Source organism: Sturnira hondurensis, unplaced genomic scaffold (genome assembly GCF_014824575.4).
Source record: "Sturnira hondurensis isolate 20B ecotype Veracruz unplaced genomic scaffold, ASM1482457v3 Scaffold0013515, whole genome shotgun sequence".
NCBI lineage: Eukaryota > Metazoa > Chordata > Mammalia > Chiroptera > Phyllostomidae > Sturnira > Sturnira hondurensis.
Genome location: NW_028086146.1, coordinates 2,351,719 through 2,370,743, shown reverse-complemented (window position 1 = coordinate 2,370,743; position 19,025 = coordinate 2,351,719). Strand labels below are relative to the sequence as shown.

Here is a 19,025-nt window from a genome sequence, read left to right as displayed (position 1 = left end):
AAATCTTTTTAAAAATTTACTTATTATTTTAGAGAGGGAAAGAGAGGGAGAGAAATACCAGTGTATGGTTGCCTCTCGTGCGTCCCCTGCCAGGAACTGGTATGCAACTGAGGCATGTGCCCTGACTGGGAATCGAACCGAGAACCTTTGGTTCGCAGGCCTGCACTCAATCCACTGAGCTATACCAACCAGGCTCAAATATTTTTTTAAAAACACAAAAAAGAAGTGAAGAATATTTCTCTAGGACCTAATATCTAGTGCATAGTAAGGGGATTATAATATGTGGTAAATTAAGTCATTCACTAGCCCCCTTGATAATGGATTACATTATAGTAATGATCATAGCTAACATTTATTGAATACTTACCATTTTTTAGGCATTGTTCAGAGCTTTACATGAATTTGCTTGTGTTATCATCCTGATAACAACCCACAAAATAGATCTAATGATGCTTCCATTATAAATAGGGAAAGTGAAATTGTTCAAATGCAGCAGCTAGCATAGGGCCTAGTTTTGAACTTGGGTCTGTTTCACTGCCAAATTTGTGTTCTAATCCCTATAAGACTGCCTTCTGAATCTAACTCTCCTGACAACTCCATCCATAGTACTAATTCAAATTCTAGTGAAAGGTCCTGAGTTCCCATATTCCAGAAGATTTGCTGGCTACCAAAATTGTCCCAAAGGTCGCCAGACCAGAAACACTACTTGGGACACCAGCTTTGAGAACTGTGGTGTTGGGAAGAGTTAGGAACTAGTTACTGATGTACGGCAGAAAGGTAGCAGGTAACTGTTACCAGCTATTGCTCAGAAACAACCTGAAGTTCCTATAAGGAAAGAGAGAAGGTGAAAGATGAACAGATTAATTTATTCTTCCTCACGTATGCTCCTTTTGCAGGATTTGCTTTTTGGATGCTTCTTTTCCTTTTCCAGGTTGCCTTTGAATTCATTTAACTATATTTCACATGGATGGAAATATGGAAGGTGGCAGTAAGCACAATATAGTTTTCTCAGGTTTAGAAATGGCCTAGGTACTGCTTAATATTTAAACCCCATGTTTACATTTATTCCAACTTTTACTAAAAACACAAGTGTTTCAGATAGAAACTACGTTTCCACACAATTTCCTTCTCTCTTCAATTTGCTGTTTGTGTTGGAGATTAGTCATGTAGAGAAGGGAGTGAAAAAAAGGAGACTGAGAAAATGGTGGCTGGGATGCAAGGCCTGGTTTAATGTGGAAGATGAAAATGTTCAGCAAAGACTTGTTGAGAAATCTGTGCTCCAGCCATTATACCAAGCATGGGAATTGCAAAGATGCTCACATATTAGGATCCAAACAGATCTAAACCTGGCAGTGCAATTTGGAGTGCTGAGTAGCATGAGTTCACATGTTCAAGGTGCTCTGAGAGTCCTGGGAGGGGCATCTGACCAGGGAGGGCAGGCAGGGCCAGCCTCCTGGCCCAAGTGTGGGCAGAGCAACCAACTACAACTTACCAACATGGACTCTGATTTATCCTCAGGTGGGGACATAATTTCCTGTGCAATGTAAATATAGAATGAGGAAAAAAATAAGAGTCTTCATAACTGATCATTCTAATGTGGTTGCATTTTCAACATGTGGATTACTATAAAGAGGTCATAGTGATTTAAGTGCATGGTTTCTGGACTTGGGCTGTCTCAGTTTAAATCCTGGCTTTGCCACTACGGGCTTTGGGACTGAGGGCAAGTCACTTACAACCTCTCTGACTCCTCTTTCTATTCTGCAAAATGGGGCAAATACTTGACTACACTTCTTTAGGTTGCTGTAGAGATTAAATGCAAATAATATGTGCAAGTGCTTAGTACTGGACACACAAGAGCCATTCGAGTTTGTAGTATAAGGTTTGAGTGAAATTTTTGGGTAAGTTGCAGTTATTTTTATGCACTTTCTCTCTATATAAGAATTGTGAGTTTATAGTGCCATCTTAAGGATAGAGCAACCATGTACTCTTAAACTTTGATCAGCTTTTTCTTACTGACAGCAATACAAGGCTCATTTTTACCAGTACCTAGGCAATGCCTTCCCCTTTGCTCTTCCTACCCCAGCCACTATTAATGGTCCTTCTATGCTACCTACCCTTTATATATACCCCAGAAAAATGTATCACGTTAAACCTAACTTCTTGTTTTCACGTCCATCTTCTCAAGAACGGAGACTTAGTAAATTTTGTACTCCCACTGCCTATCATACTCAACAAATTTGGGTTAAATAAACAAAAGCTCAATGAAATAATCTATTTTAGTACAAATATGTATATAGATTTTAGAATATCACAAGGGATATAATTCTGTTTGGTCCATCAAAGCTTCATGGTCCAAAAATATACACACTTGCCTTGGCTGGTGTAGCTCAGTGGATTGAGCACGGGCCTGTGAACCACACGATCCCAGTTCTATTCCCAGTCAGGGCACATGCCGGGGTTGCAAGCCAGTTCCCTGCAGGCCAACTCCCAGCAGGGGACCCACGAGAAGCAACCATACATTGATATTCTCTCTCTCTCTTCTTCCTTTCCCCTCTAAAGATAAATAAATAAAATCTTAAAAAAAAACAAAAACAAAAATAAAAATACACACACTAAAATTTTAACATGAAAATATGTCTCTGGCTAGTGATATACACTTGGAGTACCAGGTAAAGACAAATACCTTCTTTAGAGGGCCATGCTCCCAACCCAGGCTGCACAGGTTTCCCACATATAAAACTGTACAATTCGAAATTATAAAATATTTAGTGAAACAGTCCACTAGAAGCAAAAATCAGCTGTCAACATACAGCCAAATTAGATACCCAAGACTTCATAGGATGAGATTCTTTTTGAGAGACACTTAAAAAAAATGATTAGAGACCCACACTCCAAAAAGCACTGAAAACATAACAAAAGTCAATACTCTGTGAAGAACAAGCACGTAGATTTTAAAGTGAACCAAATAGAACTTCTGACATAAAAAATAGTCATTAAAATTTAAAATCCAATGGGAAATCAAATATCTAATTAAATACATGTACTAGAAGAGAGAGAGATGGTGAACTAGAATATAAAATAATAAATCAGACTGCAATATATATAGAGAAAAAGAAGTGACAAATAGGAGACAATGAATGAGGCTACCTAGTGTATTAAAATAAGAGCTCCAGAAATAAAATGGAAGAGCAGGTATATTCAAAGGGAGAATATTTTACTTATTTTTAAAGATTTTGCCCTGGCTGGTGTAGCTCAGTCGATTGAGCGTGGGCCTAGGAACCAAACAACCACGGTTTGATTCCCAGTCAGGGCACATGCCTGGGTTGCAGGCCAGTTCCCAGCAGGGGACACACAGGAGGCAACCATACATTGATATTTCTCTCCCTCTCTCCTTCTCTTCCCCTCTAAAGATAAATAAATAAAATCTTTAAAAATTTTTTAAAAATTTTATTTATTTATTTATTTATTTTCAGAGCGAGGGAAGGGAGGGACAATGTGTGGGAGAGAAATATTGATCAGTGGCCTCCAACCAGGGACTGGGCCAGCGACCCAAGCATGTGCCCTGACTGGGAATCGAACCAGTGACCCTTTGGTTTGTGGGACAACACTCAACCAACTGAGCCACACCAGTCAGGGTCAAAGGGAGAATATTTTAGACTGAATCAGGAAGTCCCACAAATTCTGAGTAATATAAGTCAAAATGAAAATATACCTAGATACATCATTATGAAATTATGGAGTACCGAAGGCAGAGAGATTTAATGCAAATGAAAAGACAGATGAACTACAGAGGAATGAAAATCAAACTTCGCACTATATGAGGAAGGTGTGAAGACTGGAATAATATCATTAACATGTTGAGAGAAAATAATGTCAACTGGGAATTTTATCATTCAAAAGAGCAAAATAATGATATTTTCAGATAAATGAGGAAGAAATCATGTTTTTTCATATATGTAAATATATACACATTTATATATATGTTGATAGTAAATGAATGTATACCTATATATCTATACCAATGATCATAAAAGTATCACATATCAAAATTCACTATATATAGAAATAAAATCACGTGTGATTTGTCTTTTTGCTCAAAATTATGTTTTTTGAAATTCAATCATGTTGAATTTCTAGCTGTAGTTCCTTTCTCTATGGTACGGTATTCCATTCATGATTATACTGCAATGAATCCACTCTGTCATTGATAAACACTTGGGTTATTTCTAGTGCTTTGCTATTGTGGACAATGCTGCTAAAATATTCTCATACAAGTACCCAGGCAACCATGTGAAGTCCTTGGTTTTGCTTATATACCTACCATATGAATTACTGGTTTGTATGATATGTACACTTAACTAAATGATGAAAAACTGCGTCCCAACTGACTACACTAACTTATAGTACCCTCCCAGTATAGGTGGGTGCCAGAACTTACAAGTGTCAGACTTTAATTTTTGCCAATCTGGTAATTATGAAATTGTATTTCATTGAAGTTTTCATTTGCGTTTTTCTAATTGTTAATTAAATTAAGCATCTTATCACATCCTACGACCATTCATACTTCACCTTGTGCAAAATGCCTACGTATTTTGTCCAATTTTTAAATTGAACTATGGATCATTTCCTTCCTTCCATTCTTCCCTCCCTACCTCCCTTCCTTTCTTTTGACAGAGTTTAAAGTTAAAGAAAGTTTATTAGCGAAGCAGCAAGACAGAGAGTGGCTACTCCACCGACAGAGCAGCCCCTTCCTGGCGGGATTTACTTCTTTAATTGAGGCTCATTTTTTGAGGGGTAGGGCGTTCAATAAAGAGTAGGGATATTTAGGATTTTTCTGGGAAAGGGGTGGGGACTTCTGGAAAGAGCTCTGTCAGCCATGTTGTGTCCTTATAGGGGCTTCTTGTTTTTGATTATGGTGATGTTGTGTATGTAGAATGCTAACTTATCACAATGAGTGTCTAATGAGACTAGGGGGTTACCAGCAGGTGAAATTAGTTACTGTGTTGGATGGAGCTGGTGTTCTGCTACATAGTTCTTGTAGCCCTTGTAGATGAAAAAGGGCCACATAATAAACCTAATGAGCTCAGGGGAGGCCTGTGTGATGGCCTTCTAAACTCAGAGACCTAAAGTAACCACAGAGGATGGTCTGAAATTAAGAACTTTTCTAACGAAAAGCATGGCGGCCAGTCATGTCCTAGGCTAGAATCTTCCCTAAAAAAGTCGATCTTTACTTGAATTGACTGTCTATTGTCTGTTTGCATCTAGGATAACATATGCTTGGAATGTCAAATTTCCTCTCTTTTGGACTCCTCAAAGCACAGGCACTGCACCAGGAAACCACAGATCTCCTCCTTGCTGTTGTGACCACATTCAATGTTGCTTGTTAACTTCCTGTACCCACCTATGTAAAAGAAGTATGTGTCTATCATTTTATTTTTTATCCATTCCCAGAGGTTTCCCCACTTTGCTTTCTCCCACCACTCTAATCTAGTTCCTGTATATTTCATGTAACTCCTCATACCTCCTCTTTTGATTGTAATGTATAAAAAAATCCCATTTTCTGCAGCATATTTTTCAATCCACTGAGGTTTTGCTTCCTGGCAATCTTAGCCAGTTTGGCTCAAATCTACTCATAAAAATCCTTACAGCTTTGGATGTTTCCCACATTGACACCCTTACTGATTACAGGAGTTTGTCCACCTACCGTATCTCACCCCGGCCCCTGCCCCACCTGGGATTTTGTTCCTCCTTAATCTTAGGGGGTTATTGGTGCTGAGAGTGTCATTTTCTTATGGATCTCTAATATTGCATATACTAAGCTTCTGTTTGTTTTAAATGTTGCAAGTACCTTTTTTTAGCTTCCCTCCATTCATATTATGGTGAATTAGATTCATGAATGGCCTTAGTTTTTTATGTATATGAATTAATCATCTTTTAATTTTATTTATGGTTTATATATATTTTGTCTTATTTAAGAAACTCTTCTCTACCCTGTGTTTTTAAAGATATTCCCATGTGGTTTCTTTTTATACAGTTTTTTGAAGACTGAAGTTATTTTTAGAGAGAAAGGAAGGGAGGGAGAAAGAGAGGGAGAGAAACATCTGTATGAGAGAGAAACATTGATGGGTTGCCTCTTGTACTCGCCCTGACTAGGGACCAAACCTGCAACCCAGGCACGGGCCCCAACAAGGAATTGAACTGGCAACCTTTTGCTTTGTGGAACAACATCAATCCGACTGAGCCACACCAGTCAGGGCCTTGTGATTTTTCTAAAAAATTAAACTTTTGCCTATTACCTTTAACTCTTTGATTCACGTGGAGTTATACCCAGTAAAATTGCTAAGCTCTCTATTACTTCTTGGAATAGACTCTATATTTACATTCATTTCCCATTGTGGCTGTAACAAATTACCACACTTTTTTTGTGGCTCAAAACAACACATTTATTATCTTACACTTCTGGAAGTCAGAACTCTGAAAATGGATCTCATGGGGCTAAAGTCAGTGTGTTGGCAAGGCTGCGCTCCTTCAGGGCAGGCGCTGGGAGAATACATTTCTTGCCATTTCTAGCCTTCGTTAGTCTTCTCACATGCCTTGGCTCATGGCCACCTTCAAACCGTGTCATCACTCACGTCTGTTTTCATTGTCACATCTTCTGTGGTTCTGATCCTCTTGCCCCCCTCTTATAAGGACGCTTATGATTATACAGGGCCCACCTGGGTGATGCAGGATAATCACCCAATCTTAAATCCTTAACTTAATCACATCTGCAATTTCCTTTTGCCAAGTGAGAGAATATATTCACAAGTGCCAGCATTTAGGATGTAAGCATCTCTGGGAAGCCTTATTCCACCTACCACAATTTTATTTTACTATTAGATTAGATTTCTTAATAAGCCAGTTTTGGTTTTTGCTTTTCAACTTTTGTATTTGCTCTTCTTTTGTAACTTATTTAGCAAACTAAAATACCCAACACGAGCTCAACAGAAGTAATGATATTACCACCCTTGACTTGTTCCAGAATTCAAGAGATTAGTTCTAAGTATTTCATGAAAGAATATGAGTTTGCTGCAGATTTTTGGACTTGACTTTTATTGGTTAAAGGAAGTTTTCTTTTACTTGTACTTCCTAGAAATTTTAACCATGAATTTGTGTTGAAAATAATTGAATGTTTTTTCTGCTTCAATCTTTCTCCTGTAATATTTTAACATGAAGAATCACATTAATTGATTTAATTTGCTAATTATTTAATCAACCTTGCATTCCTGTAATAAAGCCAATTAGTTCATGAAGTATTTACTGTTTTGAACATTGGTAGACATTTGCATGAATATTAAGACAGGAACTTTTCATTTCTTTTAATTTCCTTGGAAATTAGGGGATTTAGACACAGTTAAACTCATAAAAGGAGATGAAAAGGTTTCTTTCCCTTTTCTATACTCTGAAAGAGGGGGTAGGGTTAGAGCAGTGGTTCTCAACTGGGGCAACTTCACCCTTAAGAGACATTAGCAATATCTGGAGACATTTTTGGTTGTCAAAGCTGGGGAGGTGCTACTGGTATCTGGTGGGCAGAGGGCAAGGACGCTTCTGAGCATCCTACAATGCACAGGACAGAGGCCTCCTTTTCCCCAACAAAGAGTTTTATCTCACCCCAGATGTCAATAGTGCTAAAGTTGCGGTTTCTTCTCTCATTCTGAATAAATAATCACTATCCTAATTTTGTAAGCCAGTGCTGAGGACCAGGGGGTGGGGTGAAGAATAGAAATTCTGCTTTGATTAATCACAGCAGAATTGGCCACAAGCTTTGATACCAAGAAACTGAAGGAAAGTAATTAGTGTGATATATGGTCTAGCAATTCCAATTCTGGGTATCTGTTCTAGAGAAATACTAGCACATACCCATAAAGATATCCGAGGATGTTTCCTGAAGCAATGTTTGTAAAAATGAAAAAGAGGAAGCAATCTATATGTCAAATCAGTTGGGTTATGGATAAAGTATGATATAAGTATTTATACAAAGCCCTAGAAAAGTTAAAAGGAAACCAAATTTATATGAGTCAACATGAATGTATCTCAAAATTACATTTTTGAATAAAAAAACTTGTATAACTAGTATCACATTTTCATGTTAATAATTATACATGTAATGCATTATGTGTTTATGTAACACATTTATGTGATGTAGCCACACTTACATTATTACTATATGTTTTCTCTGATTAAAATGCATGTGAAATATTAACACGGCCTCAGAGGACATCACACAATCAACAAGTGTGAAAGAGTAGTTAACTAGGAGATAAGGGGTACAGGAATAAGATTTTAAAAAATGTCAAATGCCACTAATTTTATCTGCATTTTTTAATTTTTAAAGGAAACAAATTCATATATTTCATGCTTAAACTTTGAAAAAGTGGATTATAGAAAAAACAAGATGAAATCAAGACAAATTGTTAGAGGTGTTAATTTTTGATTGTAGAAATATGGGTGAATAGTTGTTAGTTTCTGCTTTTTGGATTTTCAAACTTCTTCAGATAACAAAAATACAATTCTGATTATAAAAAAAGAGGTTTATGGCTACCAATCTAAGCTGTGGAAGTGAGATATTAAAACCGACAAGTTTATGGGAGGGTTGGGCAGCACCCCAGCTGGGATGAAATGTCGCTCTTGGTGATTGATACCACAGTACTGAATTTAGTCATTCATGGAGCTAATTTCCACAGATTTTCCACAGTTTAACAATTGCCAACTTCTTTCCCTTGGGAAGTAACAGGGTGTGAGAAGGAACACTTGCTCTCCTCCCACACGCTCCTGCCCTAGGGGGGGCAAGAAGGACTGTCACTTCACCCTGCGCGGACCTGCAGAGGAGGCTGCACATGGCTGAAGTGCCCCCATTCTAGTCTTTCCAAAATTAAAGGTAAATGCCTTCTGGAGCAATGTCATACTGTCCTCCCAGTTTACATTCTCAAAAGAAATGAAGGCCAGGTTAGCTCTAGGCTTTCTTAGCATGACAGATCACAAAGAACATTTGAAATCTGATATTAATTCCTAACGATTTTTTTTAGTCTTTCAGTTGGTTTTTGTATCTAAGAGATGGAAATCTGAGAAAGAGGCATTCATACAAAATATAAAATGAATTATTAAAAAGTGCTTCAAACAGCAGTAGCTGGTGTGTGATTAATGCTGTTGGTATTAACTGTTGCTACTAATATTATAGCTATTAACTACAGCCAACTCTAATACTAATATGCCTGTGGTAAGAGAAAGCAGATATTCTGTCTTGTATGGTTTTAGAAATAACTTTTAAAAAATTAAAAACTTTAGGGAAAAGTATCCTTATCTTCAGCAGAAGCTTGTTCCTTAGGGTTTTAGCCCCTGGGGAAGGATGCTGATTCTCCTCAGAACTTCCCTTCCCTGCCTAGATCTTCCCCATGAGTTCTTTAACTAGGTCTGTTAGAAAGAGTATGACAGGTGGAGGGAGCAGGAGAATGAATGGTCGTTCCTGGGTTCCCAAAACTCAGATTTTAGCACGTGACTTCTTTCCTCTCTTTCAAGCCTTGATGGTTCACTTTTCCGCTTTCAGAATTTGCCAAAAGCAAAAGTAATGGTTTTTTTCACTTGGTATGCATATTTGGTATGCAAACCAGAGGGGATTATTCCTGTTTCCCTGTGAGAGTTCTGGTTAGAACTAGAATCTCAGTGGAGTTCCATTCCATGCCATCTTGCCCCACCTTCCTGGTATTGTGGCATCATTATCAAGGGCTTGAAGTGAAGCCAAGGAAGAGAACACGGAAGATGGTACTTTGATCATGAGTTGAAACTCATAGTCCTTGACCCTGCCCCTTTCTGACAGCGTTCTGTTTGCACCAGTTTTCAAGTTCCTCCAGAATGACAGGCTGTCACTCAGAATGGCCCTGGTTACTCCCTCCTTGATCAGTGGAAAGTTAAATACAATTACTTTGCCATGTCTACTGACTAGCAAGGATGGGGTGATGAAGTCAGCTGATGACTGAACTTTAAACCCTAAGAAGTGTAGGACTAGCTGTTGTGGCTCATTCACTCCTTAACATACTCTGGTTAATTGATAATCTTTCTAAAGACCTTATCCCTCAGCCTCTTTAACCACTACCTCCTTGCAGGACAGTTTTCATTGGTGGAATTAAAAAATCTAGATGTGGCAAGTTAGATTTGTATATTTTTATGGGTGCATGAATTTTTTTAAGAATGTTAGGTTAGCACTGAGCTATTACAATCTGCAGAGTATTCTTGGTTCATGATAACTTCCAGTCATACAAATGCCAATAAAAAATAATTAAGTCAATTATAGTACATCTACACAGTTACTTCAAAAATTACGTCATAGAAAAATGTTTATGATATGGAAAGATACTCAGTGAGAAAAGGAGATTAAATAATAATATCTATAATTTGTGCTGCATCTTTTTTTAAATGAAAAAGGCATACTGTACATATGCAAGTAAAACATCGAACAATACACCAAAGTCTTAACAGTTATTAGTCTGGGCAAAAGAATTATGACTAGATTTTTTTCTTTGTGAGTTTAGTTTCTTTGTGTGTGTTCCTGAAGTATCTTCATTTAGCATGTATTGCTTTTATAATCATAAACAAACTTTTTCCTTTTTAAAAGATGATAGTAGAGTATGACTGGCTGGCTGCTTAGACAAGAATTTATAGTATATGTGCATGCCGGGTCATCACAAGATCAGCGGCTCATTCTTAACCTTCAAGTTTTTAAGCACAATTTGATTAATTCACTATAGAAATGATGGTGGCACAAAAATGATCAGACTGGTTCCCTTCCCTCAACTCTCATCACCACTGCCTGTATTATCTTCCCATTAGGATAGATTCCCCCAAGTGTGATCAATTCTTCAAAGAATTTGACTCTCCCATGGCTCTGAAGCAAGGGTACAAGACGAGGTCCCTTTTTTTTTTTCCGCATAGCAATGCAGGGTTGACAGGTCTACCAAATTCAGGTTTCCAGCTTAGAGCACTCTGTTCAAGAGCAAGCCTTAGTTGTCCTTAGGCAGTTTTATTTGCAACAAGGAAGGGAGACAGGCAAAGCCTCGACTCCCAGAAGGGAGGCTTAGCCACTGCTTATAAGCACTATTTGGTTAGTTACATGTTTTCTTCTTTGCAGTTGCCTAAACTTCAGGTCAAGCTCGTTGGGCTGCAGCGCAGTCTCCAAAGCACTTAGTAAAAACTGCCCAAACCCTGAGAACTCTGTCTTATCTAACAACAATGTAGCACCCTCCTATGAGCACTGAGTATTTTTATTATTTTCTGTCATTTGACAGTTTTCAAATTATTCTTCTTTATTTTAATTTGCTTTTTAAAAAAATTCTAGTAGCCATGACAAATTCACATGCTTTTTACTCATTCTATTTCCTTCAGTTATAACTTTGAAAAAATGAGGATTTCATTTTCATGAGGGGAAAAAGCAGATGAGGGGAAGGAGCATAGTTCTAAATGGCCTCCCCACTTCCAAGCTTGACTCCCTCCAAACATCAACCAGAGAAGTCACTTTAAAACTTTAGTCGATCAACTTCCTCTCCTGCTTAAAACCACCCAGTGGTTTCCCATTGCTTTTAAAATAAAATTCAGCTGTGCCACCACAGGCAAGGCTGTGCTGTGCAACCTTGTTTACTGCAGCCACACAGGCCTTTGTTCCTGAACCATCCCACTTGTCACATTAGAGCCTCTGTCCTAGTTCATTGACGTAGGCACTTGACTCCTACTCCTTCAGGGTTTTTTTGCTCAAACATATTACCTCCTCAGACTGCCTTCCGTGTCTCCCCATCCGATTCATTGTTTTAGTTTGTTTATTGCATCTATCACAGCCTGAGATGATCTGGTTGGTGGTGATTCACTGGTTCTTTTTCTGTCCCTACCACAAAGCAAGCTAGGAGACAAGCAACCTTAATTGGCTCCTTTAATGAAGCAGCCCCCCACCCCCTTGATTAGACATTGTTAGGAGAATGAAGAGCTATGCAGGCCTCCCTCAGTGCTCCTTTCATTTTTATTTTTTCCATGCAGAAATTAAAGCAGTTATTAGGGTGGCAAGCAAAGGGACATCGTGAGTTAATGCTCAAAAGCCGAACTCGCAGTGCCCTTCATCTTTACTGAAGGGGTTAACTAGACGAATGTGAACAGGGTTAAGGAAGCACCCACGAAATGAAGCCAGAGCTCCTGCATTACAACAAACCTCGGGAGGATGAAGTCTTCATAGGGTATTGGGGAGCCAAAGGGTGAAGAGTAAATAGGAAGAATCAGCGAGGTATAGTCTCTTTTCACATGTTGGACTTACTTAGTACGATGCTTTGAGAGAGAGATTTGGGTCTACAGTCACTTGGGAGAGTTTTCTTTCTTTCAAATAAGGTAGCCTGAATGAAAGCAAACAGGAAGCAAACTGAAAAGAGTAAAAGCGAAGACCTGCGAGTGCCGCAGCATTTTGGCAGAATCTACACCGCCGGTAACAGGCCACCCGCCTTTGTGCCCCCGACCCCGGGTCCTCAGCCCTCCCCAGCGACCCAGGTCCCACTGCAAACACCATCCTTCGTCCCTTCGCAGATCTGCTTCCTTGGAGCTCTAAAAGAGCTTTCAAAACTCTAAATGAAACTGACATCTTTTTCTAAATAAAAAAGACAAAAAAAACCCTGAAAAATGTCAGGAACGTGCAGAAAAAGAAGGTCCGGTAGCCGCATCCCCTTGGGCCTCCCATCCACCTCCACCCGCGTTCTCCTACGCACGGATCTCCTCGGTCCAGGGCGGGGCGTACCCGCTGACGCCGCTGGGCCGGGACTGCGCAGCCGCGGGGCGGGCTCTCGAGTGGTGTCGCGCGCCGAACAGTTCGCGCGGGAGCGGGACGTCAGGGCGCTGGGTCCGCAGGTCGGTAAGAACGGGAGCTGCTGCGGGGCGGAGGGGAAGCCAGGATGGCGACTTCGAACCGGAAGACCTCGACCCCAAGCCCCCTGGCCGCCAAGAGAGCTCACCCGAGAGATCCCTCGTCGGAGGTCCCGAGCAAGAGTAGTAAGAGTTCGGCGCCGCCCCTGCCGTTACCGTCGTCCGGACCTTTTGTGGAAGGGTCTATCGTCCGCATCGCGATGGAGAACTTCCTGTGAGTGGCCGGAGGCCTCCGGGAGGCGGGGGAGGCGAGTGGGCCCTCAGGCGGGAGGCGCGCGCGGCGTGTGTGCGCGCGTGGGTGTGTGTGCGTGTCTGGCTTGTGGTCTCGCGGTGAATTTGTGACGGGATTGCCAGCACATCTATTCGTAGGCTTTGGAGGTTGCTCTATGGTGGTGTGCTAGGTATGTGTCTTGTGGGATACGATATTTTTAAAAATTTGTCCTACCAACGTTTTTTCAAGGCGTCATTTGCCTAGCAGTGGTCGTAGTGGGGATTAGGTCTCTGTCCGCTGGAAGCAGGGCCTACGGAGGAAAGACATAATCTGTAATTCACAAAACTATGGTCTTTAGGGACTGCTAGGAAGCGACGGTTTAATCAGAGTGCTAGTGAGATTGCAAAGTACCAGAAAATTAATCCGTACTGTCAATTGTTGGGCCTCTCAACGGACCCTTGGCCCCTACTAATCCACTTTTCTTCCCTGGTTCCTACCTTTCTCTCCCTCCAGACAACTGATAATCGTACTAATCATTTTGTAATTCAGTAATGTGTTTTAACACAAATACCGAGTTAGTAGTAGTAGTATAGCACCTTACAGTTCATTTGATCAAGATGTTTTTTAAGCTTGCACAGAGGCGGAGGGGAAACCATTGCAATAACATTAACATTTTTTCCAAGCACCTCTAATGCCATTTATAGAAGTAGGTGCTTTATGTATACAATGCTCTCATTCTTTCTTCACAACTCTACATTATCTCTTGGTGAGATAAGCTCACAGAGTTTCATTCGCCCACACTTACGCAGCTTGTTAGTAGCTGAATTACTATTTGAGTCCAGATCAGGCAAGCTCATCAAAGGAATTACCAGCGATAATAATGTATATATCAGGATGCCATGGGGGCACAAAGGATGAAGTGGTTAATATCTTCCGCAACTGTGAGAAAGGGCTTTCTTTGTACCGACTTTATAAATGTCTTAAAAGAAGGAAAGAGGACTGCAGACGGGAGGAACCGCTTGCAGCAGTTTGTTATGCTTAGGAAGCATTAAGTATTTTAGTAAGCTAGACCACAGGATGTGGACATTGGTGGTACCGAAGAGGTAGGCAACTATTGAGGTCTGTGTTTACTGTGCTAAGGAATTCCAACTTCGTTCTATAAACAGCCAGGATGCATATTGAGTAGTGAACGACATGTGATTTGTATTACTCTGGAAGCATTGTTAAGGATGATTTAGAAAGGGTGCAAGATTGGAGGCAAGAAGACCTTTGCAATACTAAGACAAGGGGTGATCAGGATTTGAACCTAGAAGTTGCACTGGGGAGTAGAAACGGCAAGAAAAGAGATTTGATGGGAGTTGGCTACAGATTAATTGTGAAGCATGAGGGTAAGGGAGAAGTGCAGCGTTAGCTAATTGTTCAGATATGGTGTTGTTCAGAAGAGGGAGCAATTTGGAAAGAATAATAATAAATGCCTTTTGGATCCTGTGACTTGAAGTTTTCTGTGGGGCATCCACCAGAGATCTTCCATAGGCAGTATTTTAACTATCTGAAGCTTACAGGAAAATGTGAGCGAGCAGACGAGAGATTTGGGGATCATGCATGTAAGTGATTGTCGAAGTTGCAGAAATGGTTCAGATTGCCCAAAAGGAAATATAGATAGGAGGAATAGAAGGCCAAGTACAGAGTCCTGGAGGAATGCCAGCATAAAGATGAGCGGAAGAGGAATTCACAGGCTGAAAAGAGACTGTTCAGGGAGGTAAGAAAAAACCAAGGGGGAGTATTATTAAAGAAGGCAAGGAAAAAGTGTTTCAAAAATATCTGCTATGTTGAAGTCAGATAACAGGACTAAAAAAGAGCCCACTGCATTTGGCAGTTAGGAAATCTTTGACCCTTTGATGAAGCAGTGGAAGAAGAAAACTTCCGCATTCATAAAAGAATGAATGAGTGAGGGAGTAATCTTGGATGTGAAGAGGATAAAAAATCTGACTGGAAAATGCAGAGCTAAGTGAAGTTTTATTTTCACAGTGAAAGGACTTGAGTTTTAGGAATGATGCAAGAGAGGTAAGCTTAGGCAACCAAAATGGTGTGGAAAAGAATGGTCAAGGGAAGGATTCCTATGAATGAACCAAGTCAAACAGGGTTGGGAGTGGAGGGAGAGATTTCTAGGCAGAAGGGACAGCATGTGTAAAGGCTTTCTCTGAGAAAGGAAGGAAGCCTAAAGTAGTCACGAAACTGAAAGAAATTCATCATAGGTAGAATTTAGAAGTCCCATTAGAGAAGCGGGAAAGGGAGGTAGAAAGTAGAAAAAGGGGGAGCTGGAGCTAAATTATAAAGGGTCTTATTTTTTCTTGTTTTAAAAAAAATTTTTTTAAACAAGTGACTTCAGATTTGCATTTCTATGAACATGATTTGGTGATTGATGGAAGGGTGTTGTATGCAGAGGTTAAGGAAATAGTAGAATAAAAGATAATGCAAAACTAATTAATACCTAGGTTTCCGATATGGGCAGTGGGGTGAATGTGGTGGTACCATTCACTAAGAGATCAGTGGGTTTTGTTTTGAATGTGCTAAGTTTGAGGTGACTGTTGTGGGACATCCAGACAAAGTTATTGAGGTGATGATTTAATTTATAGGTCACCTGTACTGACTTTCAATATACAGATACTACTCGCGGCCATAGAGAATACCTGAGATACCAGGCAAAGTATATAGTGGGGGCCTTTGACTTGACAATAGAAGTTTCAGGGGAAGCTTAGGCAGAAGGGAACTCACACGCACACACAGAACTTCCCAGTAAATATATTATAGAGTCAGAACAGTTAATTTTTTTAAATACAAAGGATTTGGTTTGTTTTTGGCAACTCTTCCAGTTTATAATGTATAGGCCACAAATTCTTACACTTTTGTCTTTTTTCATTGTTTTCTTAAATACCAGTTGCATCACTATTTTAGTAAGACAGTTGCACAGAGATTTCACAGGAGATTCCACTGTTAAAAGATTGGGGCTTGTGTGTTGGGATTGAGTTCCAAGTCAGGTAATTTTCCAGATGTGTGAAATTCCCCAACTAGTTTTATTTTAACCATTGTAAAGGATTCTGTCAAGATCCAGCTGCTAACAGAGGCTGCTAAAGCCTCTGAAAGATAAAGTAGATTGCTGTTGTGTAGAGGGTGAAAACCTGCCAGAAAATACCTCTCCTTTACCATGCGTTTTTATCTTTATCACCACCTGGCATTTCAAAATTGTTAATTTCTTTGAGTATTACAGTTGAAGTGTGTTTGGTTAAATTACAAGCTGTAGCAAAAGTAGGTTTACAGTTGTGAATATGTGAAACATGGTTTGTTTTACTATCTATTAATTATTGTATATTTTCTATATGACCAACTGTAAACCTACTTTTGCCTCAACCTATATTTAGTAGGTTAGTAGCAGGTAAAACATTTATTCTTGGGGGATTAGTTGACAGCTAACTGAAACCCCATGGAAACAGGACATTCCTTATGGATTTTAATTCAGGGTATTCAAAAATAAGCTAGAAAGATATCTGAGTCAGAGTTTGCTTCACGCTTTGCTGTGGCTGTCTCTGGCGACTGTGAAGGATTAGATGCTGTTGCAGTAGGTGGAGCGCTAGACAGCGCGCAGCTTTCTGTCTCAAGGGACTATTGCAGTTACTTGGTGTTGGTGCGTTCCTGTTTCCTCCCATGAGAATACATTTTATTTGAATATGGACTGTGCCTTCCTGGGTAAATTTCTGGCAGCAAATTAAAGGAAATGGATGTAATATTTTTAAATTAAGAAGAAAATGAAACCAATGGGTTGATATATATCTTCAGTTTTCTAATTAGAGTAAAAACAATTTGTTTAGATTCTTTCAAATATTAGACTATGAAAAGTTGCTATTAAGTATTGTAATTAAGACAAACGAAATACAAAAATCTACAGACCTCAAATGAGCCATGGCTTCTCTTACATAAAATTTTAAAAAATATATTTTATTTGTATAGTAGCTTTGATATACTTTTTCATGTCTTATAATTGTTAAAAAGGAATAAATAATATCAACTTTGCTTTATTCAACAGACTTACACTTGAAACAGGCATTTGAAATCTTATTTTTCTAATAATGTTTTTATTTTATTTAGTTTTAAATTTTATTTTTCAATTACATCCAGTATTATTTTGCATTAGTTTCAGAGGTACAGCATAGTGGTTAGACAGTCATATACTTTACCGGGTGTTCCCTCAGATAGATCCAGGACCCACCTGGCACCATACATAGTTATTAGCATATTAGTGACTATATTCTCTATGCTGTATTTTACATCCCATAGCTGTTCTATAACTATTGTACCAATTATACTTACTCCCTTCACCTTTTCTACCCAGCCTACCACCCAACCCTCAGTCTGGCAACCATCAGTTTTTTCTCTGTATCTGTGAGTCTTTCTGTTTTGTTTGTTTATATTTTTCTTTAGATTAGCTCTTTTGTTTTTTCCACTGATAGATTTTTTCTCTCTAGTTTATTAGCAACCTATAAGTAATATTAAATTTGTAAGATGAGCTGGTTCTTAAAGGAACTTGAGTAAGCCTATAGATAATGGTAATGTAAAGCAAGAAAAAATGCTTTAGTAAAGAAAATATTCTTCTTCTCTGCTTAGTAATTTTACCTCTTTCTGATTCAGAACATACGATATCTGTGAAGTATGTCCCGGACCCCATTTGAATATGATTATTGGAGCTAATGGGACAGGGAAGTCCAGCATTGTGTGTGCCATTTGCCTTGGATTAGCTGGCAAACCTGCTTTCATGGGACGGGCGGATAAGGTGAGTTAACATAAGTACTTTTTAAAACATTTCAAAGCGGTGACTTGCTTATAGTAAGAAATCAATTTCTACATTTCAGTTCCTTTGATATAGCAAAAGTATAGTGCTTGAATATAAAAAATGAAGTTGGAAGGAAGAGAAGCTGGGAGAAACTTTCCATTTCTAGAATTATTTGGGGCTGTATCTATATGAAGAGAATTCTCTGAGTATATAGCACTTGAAGTTCTTAGACAGTCTAAAATGTTATTGGGTTTTGTTTTTTTTTTTTCTGTTTTGCTGGGCTTGTGGAAAGGTGAATAGTGTGGATCTGAAAACTTAAGCAACTCTGGAGTTGTTTTTTCAGGGGCACTTGCTTACCTTGTACCGAAAAGCCTGGCTTTGAATTGGTTCCATGGGATGAGGGCCCTGAAGGTGGTGGGAAAGGGCTAGAATATAAAATGAAAAGCCCAGCACTGTGTGCAGCAGAGAAAACAACATTTCAGAATGGGACAGTGGGGTTACTTACTTATCTCATTGTAAACTCTGAATACAGTGGGGGGAAAAAGGAAACTCTCCCAAAGAATTCTTAACCATAAGCCTTAACACATGTTTGGGGCCCAAATTCATGTTACTTGTATGGCCTAACTATCATAAATGGTAATTTTAGTTTAGAGTGGTTTCAGTTAGTAATATCTCCAGGCATTGGCAGAAGTAACTGCAAATCTTCTTAAGGAAAATAGCTTCCAAGCTGTCCTCAAAAGAATTCAGACATAAAAGCCTGAGAAATTCGTGAGTCCATAACTAAAAATCACAAAACATAGGACAAAATGAACTCATTTTGTTTATACTATAAGGTAGTATATATAGTACATGTGCAGTAGCATTATGTCTAAAAAAAAATGTACACACCTTAAAAAATACTTTATTGCTAAGCAGTGCCAACCACGTGAGCTTTCAACTCACCATCTTTTGGCATTGATAGACTCACTCAGTGCAAGATAGCCACAAAACTTCACTTTGTATATTTAAAAAACCAACATCTGCAAAGTGTAATAAAATGAGGTATTTCTGTACAGATGATCAGCA

At 39.1% G+C, this 19,025-nt stretch overlaps 1 protein-coding gene across 2 annotated transcripts in view; it reads left to right on the top strand.

The window, feature by feature from the left end:
- The first annotated feature begins 12,849 nt into the window (after nt 1-12,849).
- SMC5 (structural maintenance of chromosomes 5) overlaps nt 12,850-19,025 on the top strand; it is a 95,592-nt gene continuing 89,416 nt past the window's right edge. For both annotated transcript variants that reach the window (XM_037061684.1, XM_037061683.1), the window contains exons 1-2: nt 12,850-13,138; nt 17,819-17,960. In XM_037061684.1, coding sequence (XP_036917579.1) covers nt 12,954-13,138; nt 17,819-17,960 — 327 coding nt within the window. In that variant the 5' untranslated portion in view covers nt 12,850-12,953. The remainder of the gene's footprint in view (nt 13,139-17,818; nt 17,961-19,025) is intronic.